General features: G+C 44.8%; 1 protein-coding gene across 6 annotated transcripts in view; it reads right to left on the bottom strand.

Annotated features, from left to right (window-relative positions):
* Window positions 1–11,314: 11,314 nt before the first annotated feature.
* The window catches only part of mrtfab (myocardin related transcription factor Ab), a 42,110-nt gene continuing 33,902 nt past the window's right edge, over window positions 11,315–19,522 (bottom strand). For 3 of the 6 annotated variants that reach the window (XM_079577945.1, XM_079577949.1, XM_079577947.1), the window contains 14 exons: window positions 19,218–19,379; window positions 18,034–18,188; window positions 17,804–17,947; window positions 17,561–17,632; window positions 16,789–16,973; window positions 15,622–15,790; window positions 15,168–15,548; window positions 14,095–15,012; window positions 13,792–14,001; window positions 13,605–13,700; window positions 13,069–13,209; window positions 12,816–12,917; window positions 12,627–12,687; window positions 11,315–12,543 (listed from right to left, as the gene is read on the bottom strand). In XM_079577945.1, the coding sequence (XP_079434071.1) occupies window positions 11,984–12,543; window positions 12,627–12,687; window positions 12,816–12,917; window positions 13,069–13,209; window positions 13,605–13,700; window positions 13,792–14,001; window positions 14,095–15,012; window positions 15,168–15,548; window positions 15,622–15,790; window positions 16,789–16,973; window positions 17,561–17,632; window positions 17,804–17,947; window positions 18,034–18,188; window positions 19,218–19,379 (3,356 nt within the window). In that variant the 3' untranslated portion in view covers window positions 11,315–11,983. The remainder of the gene's footprint in view (window positions 12,544–12,626; window positions 12,688–12,815; window positions 12,918–13,068; window positions 13,210–13,604; window positions 13,701–13,791; window positions 14,002–14,094; window positions 15,013–15,167; window positions 15,549–15,621; window positions 15,791–16,788; window positions 16,974–17,560; window positions 17,633–17,803; window positions 17,948–18,033; window positions 18,189–19,217; window positions 19,380–19,522) is intronic. The other 3 variants (XM_079577948.1, XM_079577950.1, XM_079577946.1) reach the window with 2 other exon arrangements.

Below are 19,522 nucleotides of genomic sequence, written 5' to 3'. Positions count from 1 at the left end.
ACGTTGGCTTCTGTTGCTTTGCTGTGACATAATTTGCATACCCTCTAGAGCAGTGTTTCCCAACCAGGAGTACAGGGACCCTTGGGGGTACTCAAGGACCTAGCAGGGGGTACTTGGAACTATTTCAGAGTTCGCTTAATTTTTAACAGAACATTGCGTTTTTACTGAGAAACAGCCATTTTGAGTGATTGCTTTCGAAATATACATACATATAGGGTATATAACACCCTTGAGGTAGAGGGTGCACGAACTACCACTGAAAGGTCCAATGGGTCCTAAGACAAAAAAGGTTGTTGGGAACCACCGCTCTAGAGTACGCAATTATGGTATGGTTGGATACTTGAACAAACTGTATAATAGGTGGGTAAACAAGTATTTTAAAAAAAAACAGTGGGATAAATTATGATCTAAACATAGCGCGGGGTCAAGGCTTACCGGGGGAAGCTGGGTTTTTGAAAAGCCTGATGTAACATCACCAAAATGTTTGCTTGAAATGGAATGTCAACACGTTAGCCAGGCATTGGAGCGTCTCCCAGAGAGGACACGCAAAAGGTTTACAATAAACATCACAATCAGCATGACAGAAACACTCACCAAATGAAGACAGAGACAAGTCGGGTTTGGAGCAACAGCAGAAGGTGGTGTTTATGAAAAAGCTAAAATCATTTCAGTCTACATCCTGGACCAACTTAGAATCGTCTATGTCCCATGGATTCTACCCCAAAATGACAGTCTAAGCACCCATATCTGCCTCAATGTCTTTACGTTTTAGCATGACATGACTTTTCATACTATTCCAAGTACAAATCATGGCATTATTTACGTTTACAGATGACTATTTGTTCATTCGTTGGTCCCAGTTTGCTGCTGTCTCACCTTTGCCAACCATATTTTAGTCAAATGAAGGCTTACAAATGATGACATCACTATGTGGACACAGATTCTCAACAGCTTTCTTTGAAACGTCACTCTTGACAAACACAGAGTGACGTTTCCTTACAAATCCTATTGTTGTTTCCTCAAAGTTTTCAGTTCATGAATAACTGATGTTCCATGTTCATTATAGTGATGTGAAAATGCTGGGAGGTTCTGACTGAAAATGAACATGGCCCTCAAATGTGTGTTTCTTTTTTTTTTTATAACATCTGTCATTTTTCCCCCCCAGTGCGAAGCATTCAGGCATGAACTAACTGTTGTTGGATCTGCTGGCAAAATGAAAAAACAGTAATTAAAGTAAAATGTGTATAAAAGACATTGAACAAATACATTTTACTCTCGATTATCATCTTGATGGGGAAATCACACTCCTCACCAGTTTAGTGTTGAAAAGCTGTATGTGGAGTAGTTACTGAAAGTAACCCTGGTTCTCCGAGTTACTGTTTTTACATTCATACAGAGTGCTGATTTTGACACATTTTAGCTGGGAAGGGGCCACTATCAGCCTTAACATTTACAAAAGGCTATGTCAATATATGTAAATTAGCACTGCAACAAAGGACGGTAGGACAAAGGTATATTAAAGTGACCACATGCGTAATGACGTAAGCTAACACTCGCATTCACCCGTATGTCTCTGCAGCCCCTCTGGACTCTCTGTCAGCGCTGACCTTTACTGAATCAAAGACCATGCAAATACGCCGCTTTCGTTTAGGCCTATTATAACTGCGCCGTGCACTCCTGAGCAGAGTGTGCGCAGAAGTGTCGCCCGGTGAGAGGAGCCGTCAGCCTCCGTCAGCTCAGTCGCTTTGATTAGCAATTTAACTTCACTCCACTGTATCTCATCGACTCTGGGGTCAAGGGGGGGCTTGGTGACTTTGTGACGGATACAGTCCGTGTGGGGAATGCCTGTCTGTGTGGAATTCGCCAGGTTGCCCCGGCAGCGCTGAAGTACGAGTCAAATGGCGACGGAGAGATTTTCCTCCTCCAACAACAAACGACGAGTAGCCTTATTTTACTATTGTGTTTATAATGAGCACGTTTCAGATATATGGGGGAGACTGGGGTGATATAAACAAATCAGGGACGTGTTGTTGTGGCTTTCTTTCTCTATGGTGGCCCGGCGTGGCACGAGGACCAGCCTCGGTCTTCAAAAGAAAACTTCAACACTTACATTTCAACATTCCAGCAAATTATTTCTGAGTCAGCTCCTCTGAGTGGGGTGGCAGCTCTGGGTGGCCTGTCCTACACCCAGACATATTGCATGGTCTTCAAGTGATTAGCTCAAATTCAGGAATTTTGGATTGGTGACAATTTTCAGCTTTCATATGAGATATGACATGTCCTTAATGTAAGGATTACTGGAAAACAGGCTAACGGGCAAAGCTAACTGTGGGCTAGCACCACTTAAACAGTGTTTACAGCCAAGTTTGAGCGAAAAAAATGATCTCCATTGTGTAATTGGATGTACAATATCCCTCTGTCCCTTTGTCTTTTCTATCAGTGAAGTATTTACTCTCACGGACAATTAATGAGTAAAAAAACGTAACACCTGCAGTGGAGCTAATGGCCTCTAGGGGCATGAGTTACTTAGTTCTGCTTTAATTTGATGTAATTTTGCATATCTTAGCGAAATTAAGCCAAATCTCATAATGCAGTATCCAAACTAACATCATTTAACCAGATTTGAAAAGTTTGGCACCTTAAATTATTATGAATGCTAATTACATTTTACAGAAGGGGTCTCGAGTTGTTGGGGGTTGCGGCCTGAAAAGTTTGGGAACCCTTGTTGTAGGGGATGACAGTACACATGAGTTTTTGCAAGGTAAAAATCGGGACCATGTTCTTCATTTGATCAGATAAAAGCGCCATCACAGCTCAAGAAGAGGTTCAGGTCAGGTTCAGGCTGATCAGCACAGGTCACTCAGCGCGGCAGAAAACCTTTCACATCGAACATCTGCCGTCGGTTAACGTGAACGTCCAGGCTAAAATAAACAGCTCTTTCGATGTAAAAAAAAATCCATTAATGAAGCGGGGCCATTGATTTCCCCCTGACTTTTCGAACTTGTAGCCGTGAAAGGTCAAAGTGTCAGCGCTTCCTGCCCGATCAGCCAATCAGGGAGCAGCGTTCACTGGGCAATGATCTGGTCTGAACTGCGCAACACTATATATACCAACGTGTGGACGGGGAGAGAGCACTAAATGGCACTTCAAAGATAGAAAAAGTTTGGCCGTGTGTCTGACTCTGGAGTAAATGTATATGTACTGCATTCTCAATTGTCATGACTATTGATAATGATTTTAATTCACACCAACACTTTGGACATTACAAATAACAATACAGTGCAGAGTTTGCATGTATGTACCACTGGCTTAATAAGGAAGTTCTTGAAAGTCTTTAGGAGAGCCTTTTTTCTGGGTTTGACGCAAAATATATATTAAAAAAAAAGATAAATGGCCTTTGCTCAACCCCATCCTGTCAGATCTCAGAAGCTAAGCAGGTAGGGCCTGGTTGAAGCCTCTTTGACTGTCCAGAAAAGCGCTATTGAATCAATGATTTAACATGCAGTTGGTTCATTCACTTCTTTATCAATCATATTTGTAGATCCAGTGCGGTTAAACCAACCCTGGAGCGGTTTGAGTCCAGTTAATTGATGCTGCCTCACCATGAGCTCATCAGATCATTGTCTCTGTTTATATGGGCCCGATCTGTCTCCAATAACGGCCAACAAACCGGTTCATGGTGCTGGTTTCATTCCAAAACAAATGCGTTCGATATGGTTGAAAGTTTGAAGTCTAAATATAAAAGTAGGCCACACTCGTCCACTATAGTGTCCAAGGTTAGGCTAAAAGACACCTGTTACATAATGAGGGTTCAGTCGTGCGTGGGGCGGACCAGTCTGAACCCACACATTCAAAGAGAAGTCGATGTGCACTTTGGATCGTATTGTTAATGAAGCATTAGCATAGAAGACCTTCAGAAGATGAAAAGGGTGCCCCGTGATTGTTTGGGTCATTGCATTTCTTTGTGTTTTCACTGAAGGTTAGAGCGGTTTAACATCACTTTGATACGAGTTCAACATTGAAGATCACCGTGACAACCCGTCTTTGTTTACAAATGTGGACTTTGAAGTATGCATGTGTGTAGCGCCTCTGCAGACTATGCATTATGCAGTACTAAGGGAAATGTAAGGGAGGCAGTATGCAGCCTTGAGGAACACCACAGGCTGTATACACACTTACTAACAACTTGATCATTAATACATGCTAATGACATACAAGTGCATAATTTTACACTGTATTATGTAGGTCATGAAATGTATGCGTATTTTAAATGCTGTTACTACCAGAGAAGGTATTTTCAAAGTTGTCAACTGGACTTGATAGTTAGAGAGTGCGAAGAAGCTTGAAAACCGTTAAGACAAAGGGAAATTCCTGATCAACCAAGAGCTTGCTCATAAATGTTACCCTTACTACTTATTTTTTGTCATTTTGACGAGCAAACAGTATTTATACTCATATATTGCCAATTACTCTGATTTAAGAAGATAAATATATCTACTTTTCCACATTGTTCGACGTTTGTCTAACTCTGATTGTTCCTAAATCTTCATACTGACGTGGCACAAACTGTAATGATGGTTCGTTTCTGTTTATCTTCCTGCTCAATGACCTTCCTCTGGCAAATGTTTGTTTGTGCATCATTTTAAAAGCCAAGAGTCACAGAACATTGGGAGGCAATGTTGAGAGTACACCAGACTTTCCCTTTTTCCTTCAGTTCTATCAGGCTCCAACTGCTGTCGAACAAGATTTCTCCAGGGCCGGCCCTGGGCATAGGCAACCCAGGCGGCCGCCTATGGCGCCATCTGCTGGAGGGGGCGCCAAATTACGCGTTCATTTTTTAACCCCATGAGGTCCATGCTTCCACCAAATACAACATCGCCCATTTTCAGACATAACTTTGGAACAGAAAGAGATGGAGACTTGCTTTCAAACTTGGAGCTCTGGGAGCCATGCAACATCGCAGTCTAAATGTGTACATTTACTTCAGGATTACAGGTTCCTCCTCCAATATAACTGTTTCCTGATGCACATCTTATATTTAAATGAATAATATGATCATTATAATAAAGTAAAATAAAGCTAGCTCTTCCATGCACAAAGTGTGTCCAAAAGGATTGGGATAGAAGATACTAGAATGCTATTTGGGTCAACCAAACTGAGAAAAGGCTTTGTGCATGTGCGCTGGAGAAACACACAGAAATATAAATGGAACTGACTAAAGTCATATTTTTGATATTTAGTTAAATCTTGCCGGCCCTGGACGTCTCCGTGCTGGTCCCTCACGCTCTTCTGCCCAAGTGCAAATGTCAACTTCACATCACAGAAAAGTTCTCAGACACACACGGATGAGCCCGTGTTGAAAAGTCAACATTTGGACAGTCATTAATTACAGATGGAGAAGAGGACGTCCCAGTGTCTGGATTTGTTATGTTGCTAAGGAAACAGAAGTAACCAACCTTACACTTACTATTTAAACTCAAACACTTTGTGTGGCTGAATTTGCATGAAAGTCACGTTCGTTCTTGGTGAGATAAATGTTTGGAAACTGATACAGTCGCCGACTATGGACCAAAGACAACTTGAAGAGATTGCCAAGCTCCGGTGCGAGGACCAGGAGCTCAAAGAAATCCTCAAAGAGAAGAAAGAGGTGAGTCACTTGAACCAAACGCTTGATCAAACTGCTCTGTCACATTATTATTGAATGCTCATTTGTTCTGTTAGTCTATGCAATGTTTGCTTGTACATGATAGAAACACTAATGTAATGTCATATGGATTCATATGGATTTACATGGTTTAACGTTAGACGCACAATCCAAACTGTTCAATACAATATCGAAGGTAAAGAAACGCTGTGGAATGACTTGTTTAACGTTCACTGTCGGGTTATTGTTGGTCATCACTCATGGGTTTCTGTCACTTGACTTTCTCCAGTTACGGACACTATTTTGGGGACTTTCACCTATTTTAAACGATAGAACAGCCATGTTTTTTAAATGATTATTTCTTAAACATAGATACTCTTACTTAAAGTGCATATGATGGGTTTTAATGCTCTTGATAATGTGACTTTCTTAGCTGGATAACATTGTTGTAAGTCATAATTATCGTTTTATTTCAGTGAAGCAGCGATTGACTCTGTGCATAACTTCAAATCATAACAACGCCGTCCAAGAAGTGACTTCCTGTTTCAATTCAGCATGCCAAAATAAAAGCACCGTTTTATTCATTAGTTCAGCTGTTCATTAGTTCAACTTTCATCTGCCTAACTATTAAAATTGTGTGTATTTAATTATACTCTTGTAATGCTGTTAGTACCTGCTGAACTAACCAATGAGACGAGCTGTGTGCTTTTATTTTGGCGTGCTGGATCGAAACAGGAAGTCACTTCTTGGGTGTTGTTGTGATTTAAAGTTACCAAATGCACAGAGTCAAATTAATAAAAAGAAAGATGTTGGGCAGAAAAGTTATTTTTACTTGAATTTTTATCTCCTGACGGGAAGGGACTTACATAGAGGTAAAATCCCACAGCAGTTTGACTCATTTCCCATTGATGTAACATGGTTGGCACGGCAACCGTTACTATAAACATCACAAAAATGATGAGTGCATGTTTTTGATGCAGTGTGTGGAAGCTCTGAAGAGGGAAAAGGAAGCGGTTGCCAAGGAAATACACGAGGCCCAAGAGTTGGCGCTGAGCAGAGATATGCACCGACAGGTATTACTACTACTACCACTACTATTAATACTACTACTAATACTACTACTGTTGCCACTGTTTACAAAGATGTACTCACAGCTGTAAGACTATACATGAGATAGACATACTGTAATCCTACTATCACTCATATTGTCCTCCCGGCTCAGTTTCAAAGGGCCCATCTGCAGGTGAAGAAGCAAAAGGAGCAAGAGGAGCTTGTGGCCCAGAAAAGGGCAGAGGAGGCCCGGCTGAGAGAGCGGATCTCTGAGCTGAGGCAGAAGAAGGAGCAGAATCGGAAGGAGATGGAAAATCTGTCCATCTATAGCGACTTCCTGGAGAGAGCGGCCGAGAAGAATGGGGTGAGACTGCACGCCCGTGATCAGCCATTAGATTATGACCAGGCTGTGGCGGGTCAAAGCCTCTCCCAAAACGAACGGCAGCGTTTCAGTGGGCGACGTCGAGCGCGTTCCTGGAGAGAAGAGCCACTAAAAAAAAACACTAAAAAGACACCACTAAAAACATGTACAATAGGCCTGGATGAATGAGAGTGCACATGGGGGATGACGGATGGAAATGAGCCCATGCTTACAACACAGCGTGGCTTTGTTTACATGCATGAGACCCAAGTACGTTCATTAACATGCACCGTCCTGACCAAATAAACCGATGAACTTTGACCTCTTAACTCCCACCTGAACCGAGCACATTGCCTCCTGTTCGGCTTTACCCAAATCTAAAAGCTTCTTGGGACAAAAAGCATCAAAATCGAGGATGAAAGTGCAACAAAAAAGTGACAAAAACTCAAAAAAAATTTGATGAAAAAGAAAGTGAAAAAACAGCAACGCAAGGAAAAAGATCCCTCAGTTTTTCTAGGTCTTAGCTTTCAAATGAGGCGTTACATTGGCCTATAGATTTAGGCTGTAAACTCTTCAGTCAAGAAGCTTTTAGATTTGGGTAAAGTCGAACTGGAGAGGTTGTGTTGGACAGGTCTAGTAGAGTTTGCCTTTTCATTTTTTGGTTCATATCTGTATCTCTAAGCCTATCCTCAAGAATCGAAAGCTGGCATGAAGTTTATTGTCTCTGGGCAGCCTGGTGGTCGTAATGTTTTGGCTGATTGGCCTGAAACACACACAGGATCTTACGTGTGAACAGGGGCGGACTGGGACTGAGAAACAGCAAAAAGAACGGGAAAGGTGGTCGTAGAAACAGAAGCAAAATCATTAATATACATAATAAATAATGACGGTCCCAAAATTGAACCTTGTGGTACACCACACTCCACGGAATTCCTTTGAGATTCATGTTTTTTTTTTTTTATACTGGGCTTTACCCAAATTTAAAAGCTTCTCGACTGGAGATCAACAATGTAACGCCTCATTTGAAAGCTAAGACCTACAAAAGTGCTGGAAACTTTTCGTCACGTCGCCACATTTTTGTCACATTTTTGTTGTTTTTTAAAAATAATTTTAAGATCATTTTTTGTGTGTGTTTTTCTCACGTTTTTGTAGTTTTTTTAGTCCGTGTTTTTCCACATGTTTTGTTGACTTTGACTTAGGCATCTCGTCATAGAAGGGGGCGTGGCTTCGCTGAGGGGGAAAATGGAATCTTTTGAGAAACACAATTTTTCACTCTTTTTAGCCATTTTCTGGTCGAATATGAACTTATTTATCGCATTCAAATAAAGTCAAGTGTAAATCGGGCCCATATGGATATTTTCTCACAGCAGATTGTTCAGTAGTAGTGAAAAAACGGCAGTTGTAGCTAGTGCTAGCTAACCGTTAGCATTAGCCCGATTCTCCGTTTTTTTTAATGTATTTATGGGCTGTTGAACCACTTTGCTCCTCTCCATGTCCTTGTATCTTTATTTAGTAGAAAACTATATTCATAATTCAGCATTTGTTAAAGTAGTTTTGGAATAATTAGAGAAAGTTTTGATTTTTTCAAAATTGTTTTCCCCCTTAACTGTGTTCAAACATCACCATATATGGGCGATTCCAGAGATGCCGTCTGTATCTATGTTGATGCTTTTCTTTTTAGCTTTTAGATTTGGGTAAAGCTCGGTCAAGGCGGGACCGGTGGCCTTAGAGCCGGTGGCCCTTCTGTGTGTTCTGTATAATATAATTTTTTAATATCATTTCTCGTTGCAGTTTAAGGACGTCCAGGCGTTTTCCGATTATTTGGAGAATCTCATCTTCATGCAAAAGAAGTTCTCCCTGGAGGAAAGTGACTCCATGGAGCAAATGGACGCGAAGCACAAGGAGCTCCTGGATTTGAAGGACAGGCACCACCTGGCCATCGTGCACAAGGAGCTCCAGCTGTCCCAGATGCAGACGGAGAAGCAGAGCTACGCCGAGCAGACGCGCCTGTTGGTACGGTCTGGCACTCACAGCTCGGGCCTTTGTTCCGTTTGGAGGTTTTTTTTTAGGCCACGCTTTTGTTTGTGACTTACAGCAGCAACAATGGAGCAGCATCCAGGAGTCGAGCACGAAGCAGACCCTGATGCTGGGGCAGATCAAGCTGGCCATCTTGAACCTGTTTGAGATGACGAGCGGCACTGTTGGGGAGGACGGGGTGGACGTGAACGACACGGACACACAGCTGGAATGGGTGAGTGCTTTTGGATTAAGATAAGATAAGATGATACTTTATTGATCTCACAGATGGAGAAATTGCATTCGATGAGAGAGCATCCGGCAGCAGCACTCATTCAGTGCGCACCACCCTTTTTCCACTCTTTTTTTTCTTTGGGAAAAGGCCCCTATTGTCAGGTGCAGAGCCGGCTTTACTACACATGCTGAAAGGAGAGTCAGAAATGTGTGGTTCTGTGCTGCCCTCTAGATTCAGAGTTTCATCGAAGACCATGACGACATCGTGAAACAGTATGAGATCAGCTGCCAGAAGGAGACGGAGACGGATTCACCCAAGACCAAGCCAGAAAGACGGAGTTTTGCACCTAGAAGACGTTAGAGAACTTGTTGCACTTTCAAATATGGCAATAAAATGAACTTGCTCTCTGACTGGGAGCTAATTCCTGGGAATAATATATTAATGAAAGAAAGAAAGGACGGCACTCGGGGTCTCGAAAGATCAGGGTCTCCATCTGACAGGCTATAAAGTTAATCCTGACTAGGAGTGCTGTATTTTCTTTCATTAATAAAACGAACTTAATTTTACATTGTGTCAATGGCACATTGGTGTAATAATGGAAAAAAAATAGTTGCTTATCTATTAGTTATTTAATTGAGGAAAGCTACAGTGTGTGTACAGTGTGTTGCTATGTGACAAACGTTGTATACAGGAGTTTTTAATTTGTATTTTTTATACCCAGAATGAAATTAATGCTTTTTTCTTCCTATTGAAAGGGTGAACTATAAAACAAGTGTAGTTTTGAACAGTGAAATCTTCATTCAAAAACAAAAACACAATTTCAGATTTGATCCTCCACCACCAGATGTAGTACAAAAGTACAAAAGACTCGAGCCAAAGCCTTTCCAACAGCGCCCTCTGGTGATGGGTTTGTGTTTCACATATTCAAATTTAATGCTTTATAATGCAATTTCAATGCCCACATACAAAATGTTTCTGTGCATATTGCATTTAAGATTAGCAAACCTTCCATCAAGTTCAAACAGGAGAACGAGGGGACATTTGATTTTCTAAATACAAAACAAACAAAAATAATAAATACAGTTTTAGATAATTTTTAAAAATATATATCATTTCAATGAAGTTATGCAGAAAAATATTTGAGAAATGTCATTTTTTCCACCAAGAAATTTAGATTTAATGCTAGTTTCAATTGAATGACTTTTAAGGCCTTAACTTTGGCATTAAATGACTTAATGCTTTTCAATGCCCCACGGAAACTGTTCCTAATGACCATCTAGACACAGAACATGCTATTCTTGTAGTGGGTAAAGAATGGATTGGATGAGGACCTAACCTATTTAAAACTAATATTTGGCTGCCTTCAGTCGACATCTCCATGGAGACGAGCTGGGGACGTCCCGCTCCAGTAAAGTTTACGGTCGGGTGTGAGAAGAGCAAACACAAATATTATGTAAATAAAGGCTTGTATTTTATCTTATTCAGTAGGTGAAATGTTATGCATGTGGCTTTAAATGACTCAAAATGTTGATTATTATGACGGAGTGATTTTATTATAAAGAGAATTACATTACCCATGTCACGTAGTCAGATGTCACGCAGACACAGAAAGCTCTGGACCAGGACGTTCACCATCGGACCACAGCCTCTCCACTCTCACACTGGGATTTATTTGTGTTACATTTATGGACACTTATTTCAGTGAGGTTAAGCCGTATGAAGACTCCTTGTTGATGGTGTAGAAACATCTGTTGGTTGGTTGGGAAGCTGCAGGTTTGGGCTTCACTCCCACAATTGTAAACATTTTATATTAAGGCCAGAGGTGGGGTCAGCATAGCTTAGTTGGTCACATTACTTGTTGAAAAGGATTAAAACATAGCACTGGTATAATCTAATTAACCTACACATTTACAAATATTTAACTACTTTATGTTGTGTGGCAAAAGTTACATTAATAAAGACTCAAACATTTTTTAATTTTTTAAATATATTTATTTTTTTTTCCAACTTTTTGCTTTATAAAAAGACAAGGTCCAAGTATCTTGGAGGCCCGGCCCTGACCTTTTGTCCAGCTGGCCCGCTTGACTCCAAGCAGCCGGCAAAGAAAAATATTCATATGGACAATTGATAATATACACCCCATATACAGCAATACATAGTGGTCTACCATAATGTTACCAATAATATGCCCCTCAATGAGGCTCAATGCAATCCGTCGCCACTGATACGTTCAACAGCAACCAGCAGCCAATCAGCGTTGGCTTTTTTTTGACTAGTGTGGGCGGGGCTTGTGTCGCCATGGCCATAACAGCTGCCTGTCACACGCCTTCAAGGGCTCAGCTGACCAATTTACATCACCCCCGCCTTAAAACCAATCATATTCATAAGTGCAAAATTCAGGAGGCACTGACACAGACGTGCGCAGAGAGCTCAGGTGACGGGACATTCAGCGCCTGGCCCACAGCGGCCTGCTCGCTCTGCAGGGGGCGGGCACGGGCCTGTTCTGTGTCCTGTGACCGCCCCTGCACCGGGAACAGTGAAATGCGGGTGTGCGTGTTTGCATATGCCCCCCCCCGCAGTGGTACAGCATAGACATGTGCATGAAGAAAGCGACGCGGCCTGTACACGTGCGAGCCGGCGTCCCCCCCCCCCCCCTCCCTCCCCCGTGCTCGCGTGGCTACAAACAGGACTCCCAGTGCAGCTGCAGGTCCGTACTGTCCAGGAAATCAGCAGAGAAGACGCTTTGGGGTGTGTGCGGGGACACCAGGGGGGCCACCGTGCCCCCGTCCCGCTCGCCTACGCCGACGCCGCCGCCGCCGTTCACCCCGCCACCCCCCATGGAGATGTCCAACCAGTCCATGCTGTCCAACGTGGGGTCTCCGAAGTCCAGGCCGGCGGAGTGCGGGGAGAAGCCCAGGTCGGAGGTGTCCATGGGGGAGGGCGGGTGGTCCAGGATGCTGGGCGTGCTGAGCATTTGGCTGTGGAGGTCGTCGATGAGCGTCAGCCCCCCGTCCGGCTCCACTCCGATCAGGGGCGCTCCCGTGGTGCTCTCCAGGAAGTCCTCCAGGCGGCCCGTGCCCCCGCCGGTGTCCCGGTGGGGCCGCGGCGGGCACAGGATGGGCTCCGAGGGGGTGGCGGGCGACAGGTGCAGGGAGGAGGGGGGGGAGGCTGGCGAGGGCGGGTCAGAGTGCAGCGGCGCCAGCGTGGGGTCCGGGTTGGACTTGAACCCGGGGATCTCTGTTGGCGAGAGAGAGTCAGAGCGTTACGATAAGGAAACGGGGGGAAAAGGATTCACCGTGATGTCTGTGTTGGCGCCGCACCTCCGCTTTTCAGCAGGATGTCGAACAGGTCGTCCATCTGCTGACTGTTCACGCCGTTCTCCTGGACACAAAGGGGAACGGGAGTCACTTTGCGGTCTCAGAAGCCAAAGCACACAATGCAAAAAGCACGAGCATCTTCTAAACGCAGGAAGGAAAAAGAAGAAAAAAAAGGATGAAGTGGAGCCGTACTTTGGAGCGGAGCGGAGCGCGGGGGGAGGAGGAGGTGTTGGGTTTGGGAGAGGGAGGGGTGAAGAGCGTGTGTCGGTCGTACGGCAGACACACCTCCTCTCTCTGCCCGGATGGAGGGAGACGGACAGATGAGAATGACCAGAGGGGAGGAGAAAAAAAAAACACAGAGAGAAGAGAGAGAAATGCGAGAGATCAGTGGAGTCGGGTTCTGGCACAGAGACTGACACGAGGCTGCGAGTGGTTTGACATTTACCTTGAGGGAGGACATGATGTTGTGGCTCTCGCTGTCGGACATGTCGTCGAAGAAAGGCTGCAGGGTGGGCGGGGCCGTGACCGACAGGCCGGGCTGCGGGGGCGCGCCGTTCACTTCCAAGTGCAGACCCGCCTTCGGTGCCTGAGACGACAGAGCGGCGGAGTTAATTACAGCGCGATTGAAGATCGGGGAAAGTGATAGAAAAGCGTTCACCTTGTCAACTTATGAAAACTATAACTAAATTTACCTAAAGCTTTATAGAAATGTAACTGTTACTATTCGCCTTAACCAAAAGTATTTTCTCCAATTCGGCTTTACCCAAGGATTGAAAGTATAACAGCAGTTCTGATTCATAAAGACGCTTAGAAATATGACATTTAAAGAGTATAGAAACAAACAAGTCCAAGGCATTTGAGGGACCTTTTTCGCTTCCTTCATCTGTACATTTCGGCTTATATCAAACTCGGCCTCTAGGGGACAGTATCGTACATGTTTTTAAAGCTGCCACAACAGAATACCCAGCACTTTGGCAGTACCTTTTTGACTGGCTGGCTCACAGGCTCCACCGGGGGCGGCTGCTCTTTGGACTGGCTGTCGCCGCTGGGGAGCTTACTGGGAGTGGACTGCAATCTCTGTAGAAAACAACGACCGAAAACAAATCATTGCTATGAAATGTAAAAAGGATCTCTCTCACTCATAGCTTTGCAAACGCTCGAGCGGTACCTGTAGCGTGATGCGGCCGTTGGTCTTCGCCACAGGCGAGAGCCCGTTGTTGTGGCCGTCTCCCGGGTGGCTGGTGAGGGCGATTAGGTAGTGGTTGCCGTTGCTGTCCGTGACCAGCGTTGGCGCTCCGTTCGTTTTGAAGAGGTCCAGGGAAATGGCCTGAGTGTGGATCTGAGAACCGTTCTGCTGGTTTATCACCACTGACGTTACCTGCAAACAAAAACGAGACAGATGCCATTTTAGCCCTGTTCTTCATTTCATGAGTGACAATGAAAATGTAGCTGAGATGTTCTCGATGTGTACCTGCTGTGTGGAGGCTGGTGCCGTCTGCTGCTTCTGCTGCTGCTGCTGCTGCTGCTGCTGCCTCTGTTGTACCTTTTGCTTCTTCTGTTGGCTCAGCGCTGCTTTCTGATTGGCTGTGGTCTGATTCTGGATCTGCACTTGCACCTGCTTCACCTGGTTCTTTTGCTGTTGCTGCTGCTGCTGAGCTTGAACCGGGACCTGCTTTACTTGACTTTGCTGAACTAACTGAGCTTTCTGTTGGGTCTGTTGGATGATGAGCTGTTGGATTTGCTGCTGTTGCCTTAGCAGGAATTGCGCGTCTTTCTTCTGCTGGGGCGCTTTTTGAGCGGCAGCCTTTAGCTCCACCGCCTTCTGAATCTGATGCTGCTTGTGCTGCTCGGCTTGTTGGACCTGCAGTCTGTGGATTTGCTGGAGCCTGAGCAGCGTCTCCTGCGAACACTGCATAGGTTGAACCGCTTTCTTAGCCTGTGTCTCTTCCTCCATCTTCTCCTCCGGCTCTTCCTTTTTCAGTTTCAGCACGACGCCGTTCGGAAGCGTGGGCGGCTGAATGGCGGACGCCTTGATAAGATTCGGCGGTTTGACTTGCACGCACGCGGGTTTGCTGTTGTCTTCCTCCTTGACCATCTTCCCCTGCTCCAGCTGGGATCGCAGCGTCTCCACCAGCTGCTGCTTTTGCCGCAGCATTCGGGTCAGCTCCTCGATTTGCTTGTCCTTCTCCTGCAGCATCTGGTCTTTGTCCTTGGAGGAGGGGTCCATGGTGAGCGCGGGCTCTGACAGGGCGGAGAGTCTGGAGAGGATGCAGGAAGAAGTGAGGCCCTCTTCTTTGACGCCGTAGAGGGAGTGAGGTAGGGATGGGGGAGCGCCAGAGGGGTGCTGGGGAGACGGGTGCAGGCTGAGCTGAGTCAGAGGCGAGCTCACCTAAAAAAATATGAATACAAAGACAGTTCTGGTGAGATACTTTGTTGTTTACTTTTATTTTGCATTTCAAAGTAAAAAAAACAATGATTGAAGTACACAAAAAAACTAAAATCTAAATATAAAAGGTAAAACAACACGTCTGTCATTTGACTCACCATCTCTCCGAACATGTCCCCGTTGCAGCTGGTCTCGTCTGGGCTCATCCCGGCCAGCGAGCGCTCGGACGGGGAGGGCGACACTGGGGGGCTGGAACTGGTGCTCCCAAAGCGCATGATCTGGTGCGGCTGGACCTCATGACTGGCCTTTAACTGCCCCAGGGTGAACTTGATGGCCCCCTCCCCAGGCAGCTGGGGGTCTAGGCTGGCACTAGTAGAGGAAAGAGTGGTGGGGCTAGTTGCGATACTTGAGGCCAACACGTTTTTCGCTGCGGTCGACCCGTTTTGCTCCTGGTAGTTGCGGAGCCTCTCGATGAGATCATTTTTGGTGCCCGACACGGTCAAACCGCGTAATTTCAGCTCGGCTTTCAACTCTGCTACCTGGAAGATCAGAAATGACATCAGAAATAGCAGATAGACAAGGGGCTGTAGACAAATGATCTGTTGTATTTACTTTGAACTCATCCAGGTTCGATGGAAGAGTTCCTGGTTTGGCTCCGGGTGCAGACGTATGAGTTGGTCGGACCCCTGTGTTCTGATTGGTGGAAGTAGTGGTTGTCGTGGTGTGGGTACGAGAAGGGGAGGGGCCAGAGCTGGTAGCTGGAGGCTGCTCATTTGGAGGCCTAAAGACAAAAAATACAGTGGATTAAACTTTCTGCTAAGCCAAACTACTACATAGTTATGTCATTATTGGCAAAACATGATTTTTTTTAATTTTTTATTGGTGCATTGAGTTTTACAATAGAAGTCTGGCTCGTGATGTTGCATCCCAAAGCATTATGGGATTTGCAGCAGAGTTTTTCCATAATGATGATGAGCTTTAAATGGGAAAATACTGGAGTTATTGTTCACACTAAAATATTTAGATACTACCGTGTGTTGATGGATTTACCAACAGAGATGCTCCACGGCTCTTTTCTCAATTTTTTTTAGCTAATGTTTGTCTATGGATAACATTTGCTAGAAGACACAAACATGCCTGATTACCATGGTAACAGGGAATTTATAACATTCCATCTCGAAACCCTATAATCAATTTAGATTTTTAAATAAAGTAATCAATTGAAACTTTCTTTTACATTGATATAATTACCACCAGAGGTCACTAAAGAGTATGTTTATGCTGAGGCTGTTATACCTTTAATATGTTGTGCAGCTATGATCTTGTAATGAATGTGTAAACAGCTATATCACCATTTCTTTCTGTATGTAAAGCTCACGCATGTGTCATCTCTCAGCAAAGCAGCTGTAGTACAATGTGTCAGTCACTCCATATGATTCACCAGCCTAAAGCCTGCCTAATGCCTGAGCTGCAGGGCCGCTCGGACTCATGACTCACTGCTAGACCGCTAAAATGTCAAAAACAAGCCGCTGAAAGAAAGACCTGAGCGCAATGAACACTTCCTGTGACCTCACCCTGCACAAATGCCCCTTTTATAAAACAACCCATTAGTTTTACAAGAGAAGGAAATGGGTGGGGTCCAGAGTTTCACGGGTGCCGAGCAGAGGCAATGACAGCAATCTTTCATTTAGCTGCAATACGCTTTATGTGAAAATGGTTATAGTTTTTGTCAAGTTTGAATTAGTCATAGTTTAAAAGTCTGGATAATTAGGCACTGACTTTGGCGGCGCGGGCAGGATGGTGTGGTAGTTGTAGTGCTGCTGTTGCTGGCTCAGTATCTGCAGCTGGAGGAAGAGCTGCTGCTGCTGGAGGAGCTTGGCGTAGGACGAGTCCATTTGTGGGGGGCGCTCTTTATCCGCCTTCTGGTCCGGAGGGATGTACTGGTGGTACTTCAGCTTCTTTACCTGCGCCCCAAAATGGAGACAATGTTTTTTTTGTTTCTTTTTTAAACCGTCACAAGATCTCATGTTCCCAGGCCTTTCTGGGTAGTGCTTGCTCCTGTGTGCAAAAGGCTCTTTATGATTTTAGGGCACGTTCAAAGCAAATAGTCTAAAGTTACACGTTTGTATCGATGGGCTCTAATGTCTTCATTCATTTAGTTCTCTGGCCATGTCCCAAGACCCAACTGTTGTTTCATGGTTTGTTCGACCCGTTTTGCTCTTTGTGTCACATGACTTTCAACCAAATACAACTTCCTATCAAGTAAAGGTTTTCTGAGAAGTAAATATCTCTTCCTCTTGTGGGCCCTTGAACTACAGTCGAGGTATATTTAAAGCCACAACTCTATACCTAGAAGCATAAGTGCGTTACTTCATACTTCCTTTTCTGTAACAGAGACCAATATTATAGGTACTGTGTCATGTCAGCTATTAAAACGTGAAACACAGTATTTAAAAACGCCTACACGTAGATGCTATTGGCGACTTTTAATACGATTTATGTCATCCATGTGCTGAACTCATTTTCCAAAGCGAAGGATGAGACGGCTGACCTTGGGCTTGTTGTCTTTGGCCTTCTTGGATCTCTGGGGAGGGCGATCCGAACTGCTCTTGGAGTGGGACTGCTGGTCGGAAAAGCGTGAGAAATTGAGGTCGGGGGCCGGAAGAGAGAAGGACAAGACGAGGGGAAGGTTAGTCAGTTACAGATGCTCCGCAAATAGAGCCTCAGGTTTAATTTACAACATCACGGCGTCTGGAAGGAGCGAGAAACGGCAAAAGTAAAAGGGACGGCGTACCTTGAGCTGCACGCTCATGGGGCGGGAGGTCGGGGAGGTCACCGGCGTCCTCTCGACCACTTTGGACAGGGGGGACTCGGGGCCGCTCATTGGGAGAGGGGGCGGAGGCGGAGGGGGCGGGGGAGGCGGCTGCTGCGTGAGGAACTGAAAGTGGAACATTCAAGTCAGTCCATCATCGGTTCTGGTTTCGTTGTGTTATAAAACAAAGGACAATAGAGATGTCCTGATACCTGTGTGGGGGACAGGTCTCCGCTCTGGCTCAGTCCCTCTGATGGGGACATCTGAGGCAGGACGCTCAGCGGAGAGTCGTGGTTGGTCAGCTGGTCTGGAGACAGGGCATCACTGCTGTCCTCGTCCAGAGACGAGCTCTCGCCCTTTGGAGAGTCTGAAAACACAACACGGAAGTCGCATTTTTAACACTCTCGCAATTTTTCTTAAAGTTTATCAAGAAATTCCCCGATTGAAAAGAGGACAGCAACATTTACATACGTTTTGTGTGTGGGAATTTAAGTGCGTACAAGTGGACAATGTGGCTGTATGTGAGGATTAGAAATAGGTACTACAACTTCCTCCTCAATACTGTACCTTAGTGATCAACTGGATCATCATCTGATTTAACCTCTTAAGCACATTTTGTCCAGTTTGGCAAAACCCAAATCTAAAAACTTCTTTTTAAACCCCCCCCACCAAAATAGCTTCAAATACGAGAAGAAAACAAGCATAAAGACGCAATAACAAAAGAGCAGCAAAAATGTGACAAAAATAAGATGAAAAAGAAAGTGAAAAAAGTGACAACATGGCAACAATGCGAGGAAAACAATCCGTTTAGATCAGTTTTGTTGGGCTTAGCTTTCAAATGAGCCATTACACTGGCCTACAGGCTGTGAGCTCCAGTCAAGAAGTTTTGAGTAAAGTCGAACTGCAGAAAATGCACTCATTAAGGAGATTGGTAACAGGTTAAACGAAATATTTTGGCACCATTTGAAATTTGCAGCCAAACAACAGGCATCATTTAAAAAAAAACAAAAACCTACATCGAAATTGCGGCATATTCTTTTCAACTGCCAAACAATGAATTGCCAAAGGCCATTGACAATTAGAGAAGTTTGACAACACTTGTAGGTTTCATAACAGCGCCGTGTCCAAACACACATGAAGCAACTAATTGTATAACAGCATGAGACTCTATGGCACGTACTGTATCACACATATGTTGTAACCAGTAGATGAAGATGTCCTGACCCTAAATGTATAATATCATGTAAACAATGGCAATCCAGAGACACGCCACAGCAGGCTCCAACTTGTGCCAACGATGACGGATGAATCGGTTGTTTTGAATGGGAAAATTCATACATTGCAAGGCTGTCATTAGAGTTTTTGTGAGTCGAACAAGCAACAAGTGTTTATTTACCCAGCAGTTCGTCGTCCACGGAGACGGCCACGGACAGGATGTTCTTGTGCACCAGCTCGATGGGTCCGGGCCGGTGGGAGATCTTGTCGTTGAGGTCGTCGGCCAGCCGGGCGCGCTTCAGCCGCAGCTGCTTGGCCTGGAGGGAGGGCTCGGCCGACGTCTCTGCGGAGAGAGAGGGGGGCACAAGCTTTTTAATGCAAAAAGAAGAGTCTCAAGTGATATCACAAGGTTCATACTTATATGTATATGTACTAGTAAATATACTGTCCCTTCAAACCTCTTAACCCACGCCTTCCAGTTCCGCT

Source organism: Gobius niger, assembly GCF_951799975.1.
Source record: "Gobius niger genome assembly, chromosome: 19".
NCBI lineage: Eukaryota > Metazoa > Chordata > Actinopteri > Gobiiformes > Gobiidae > Gobius > Gobius niger.
Note: the sequence above shows the minus strand (reverse complement) of the source record. Positions and strands in the feature narration are given on the sequence as shown.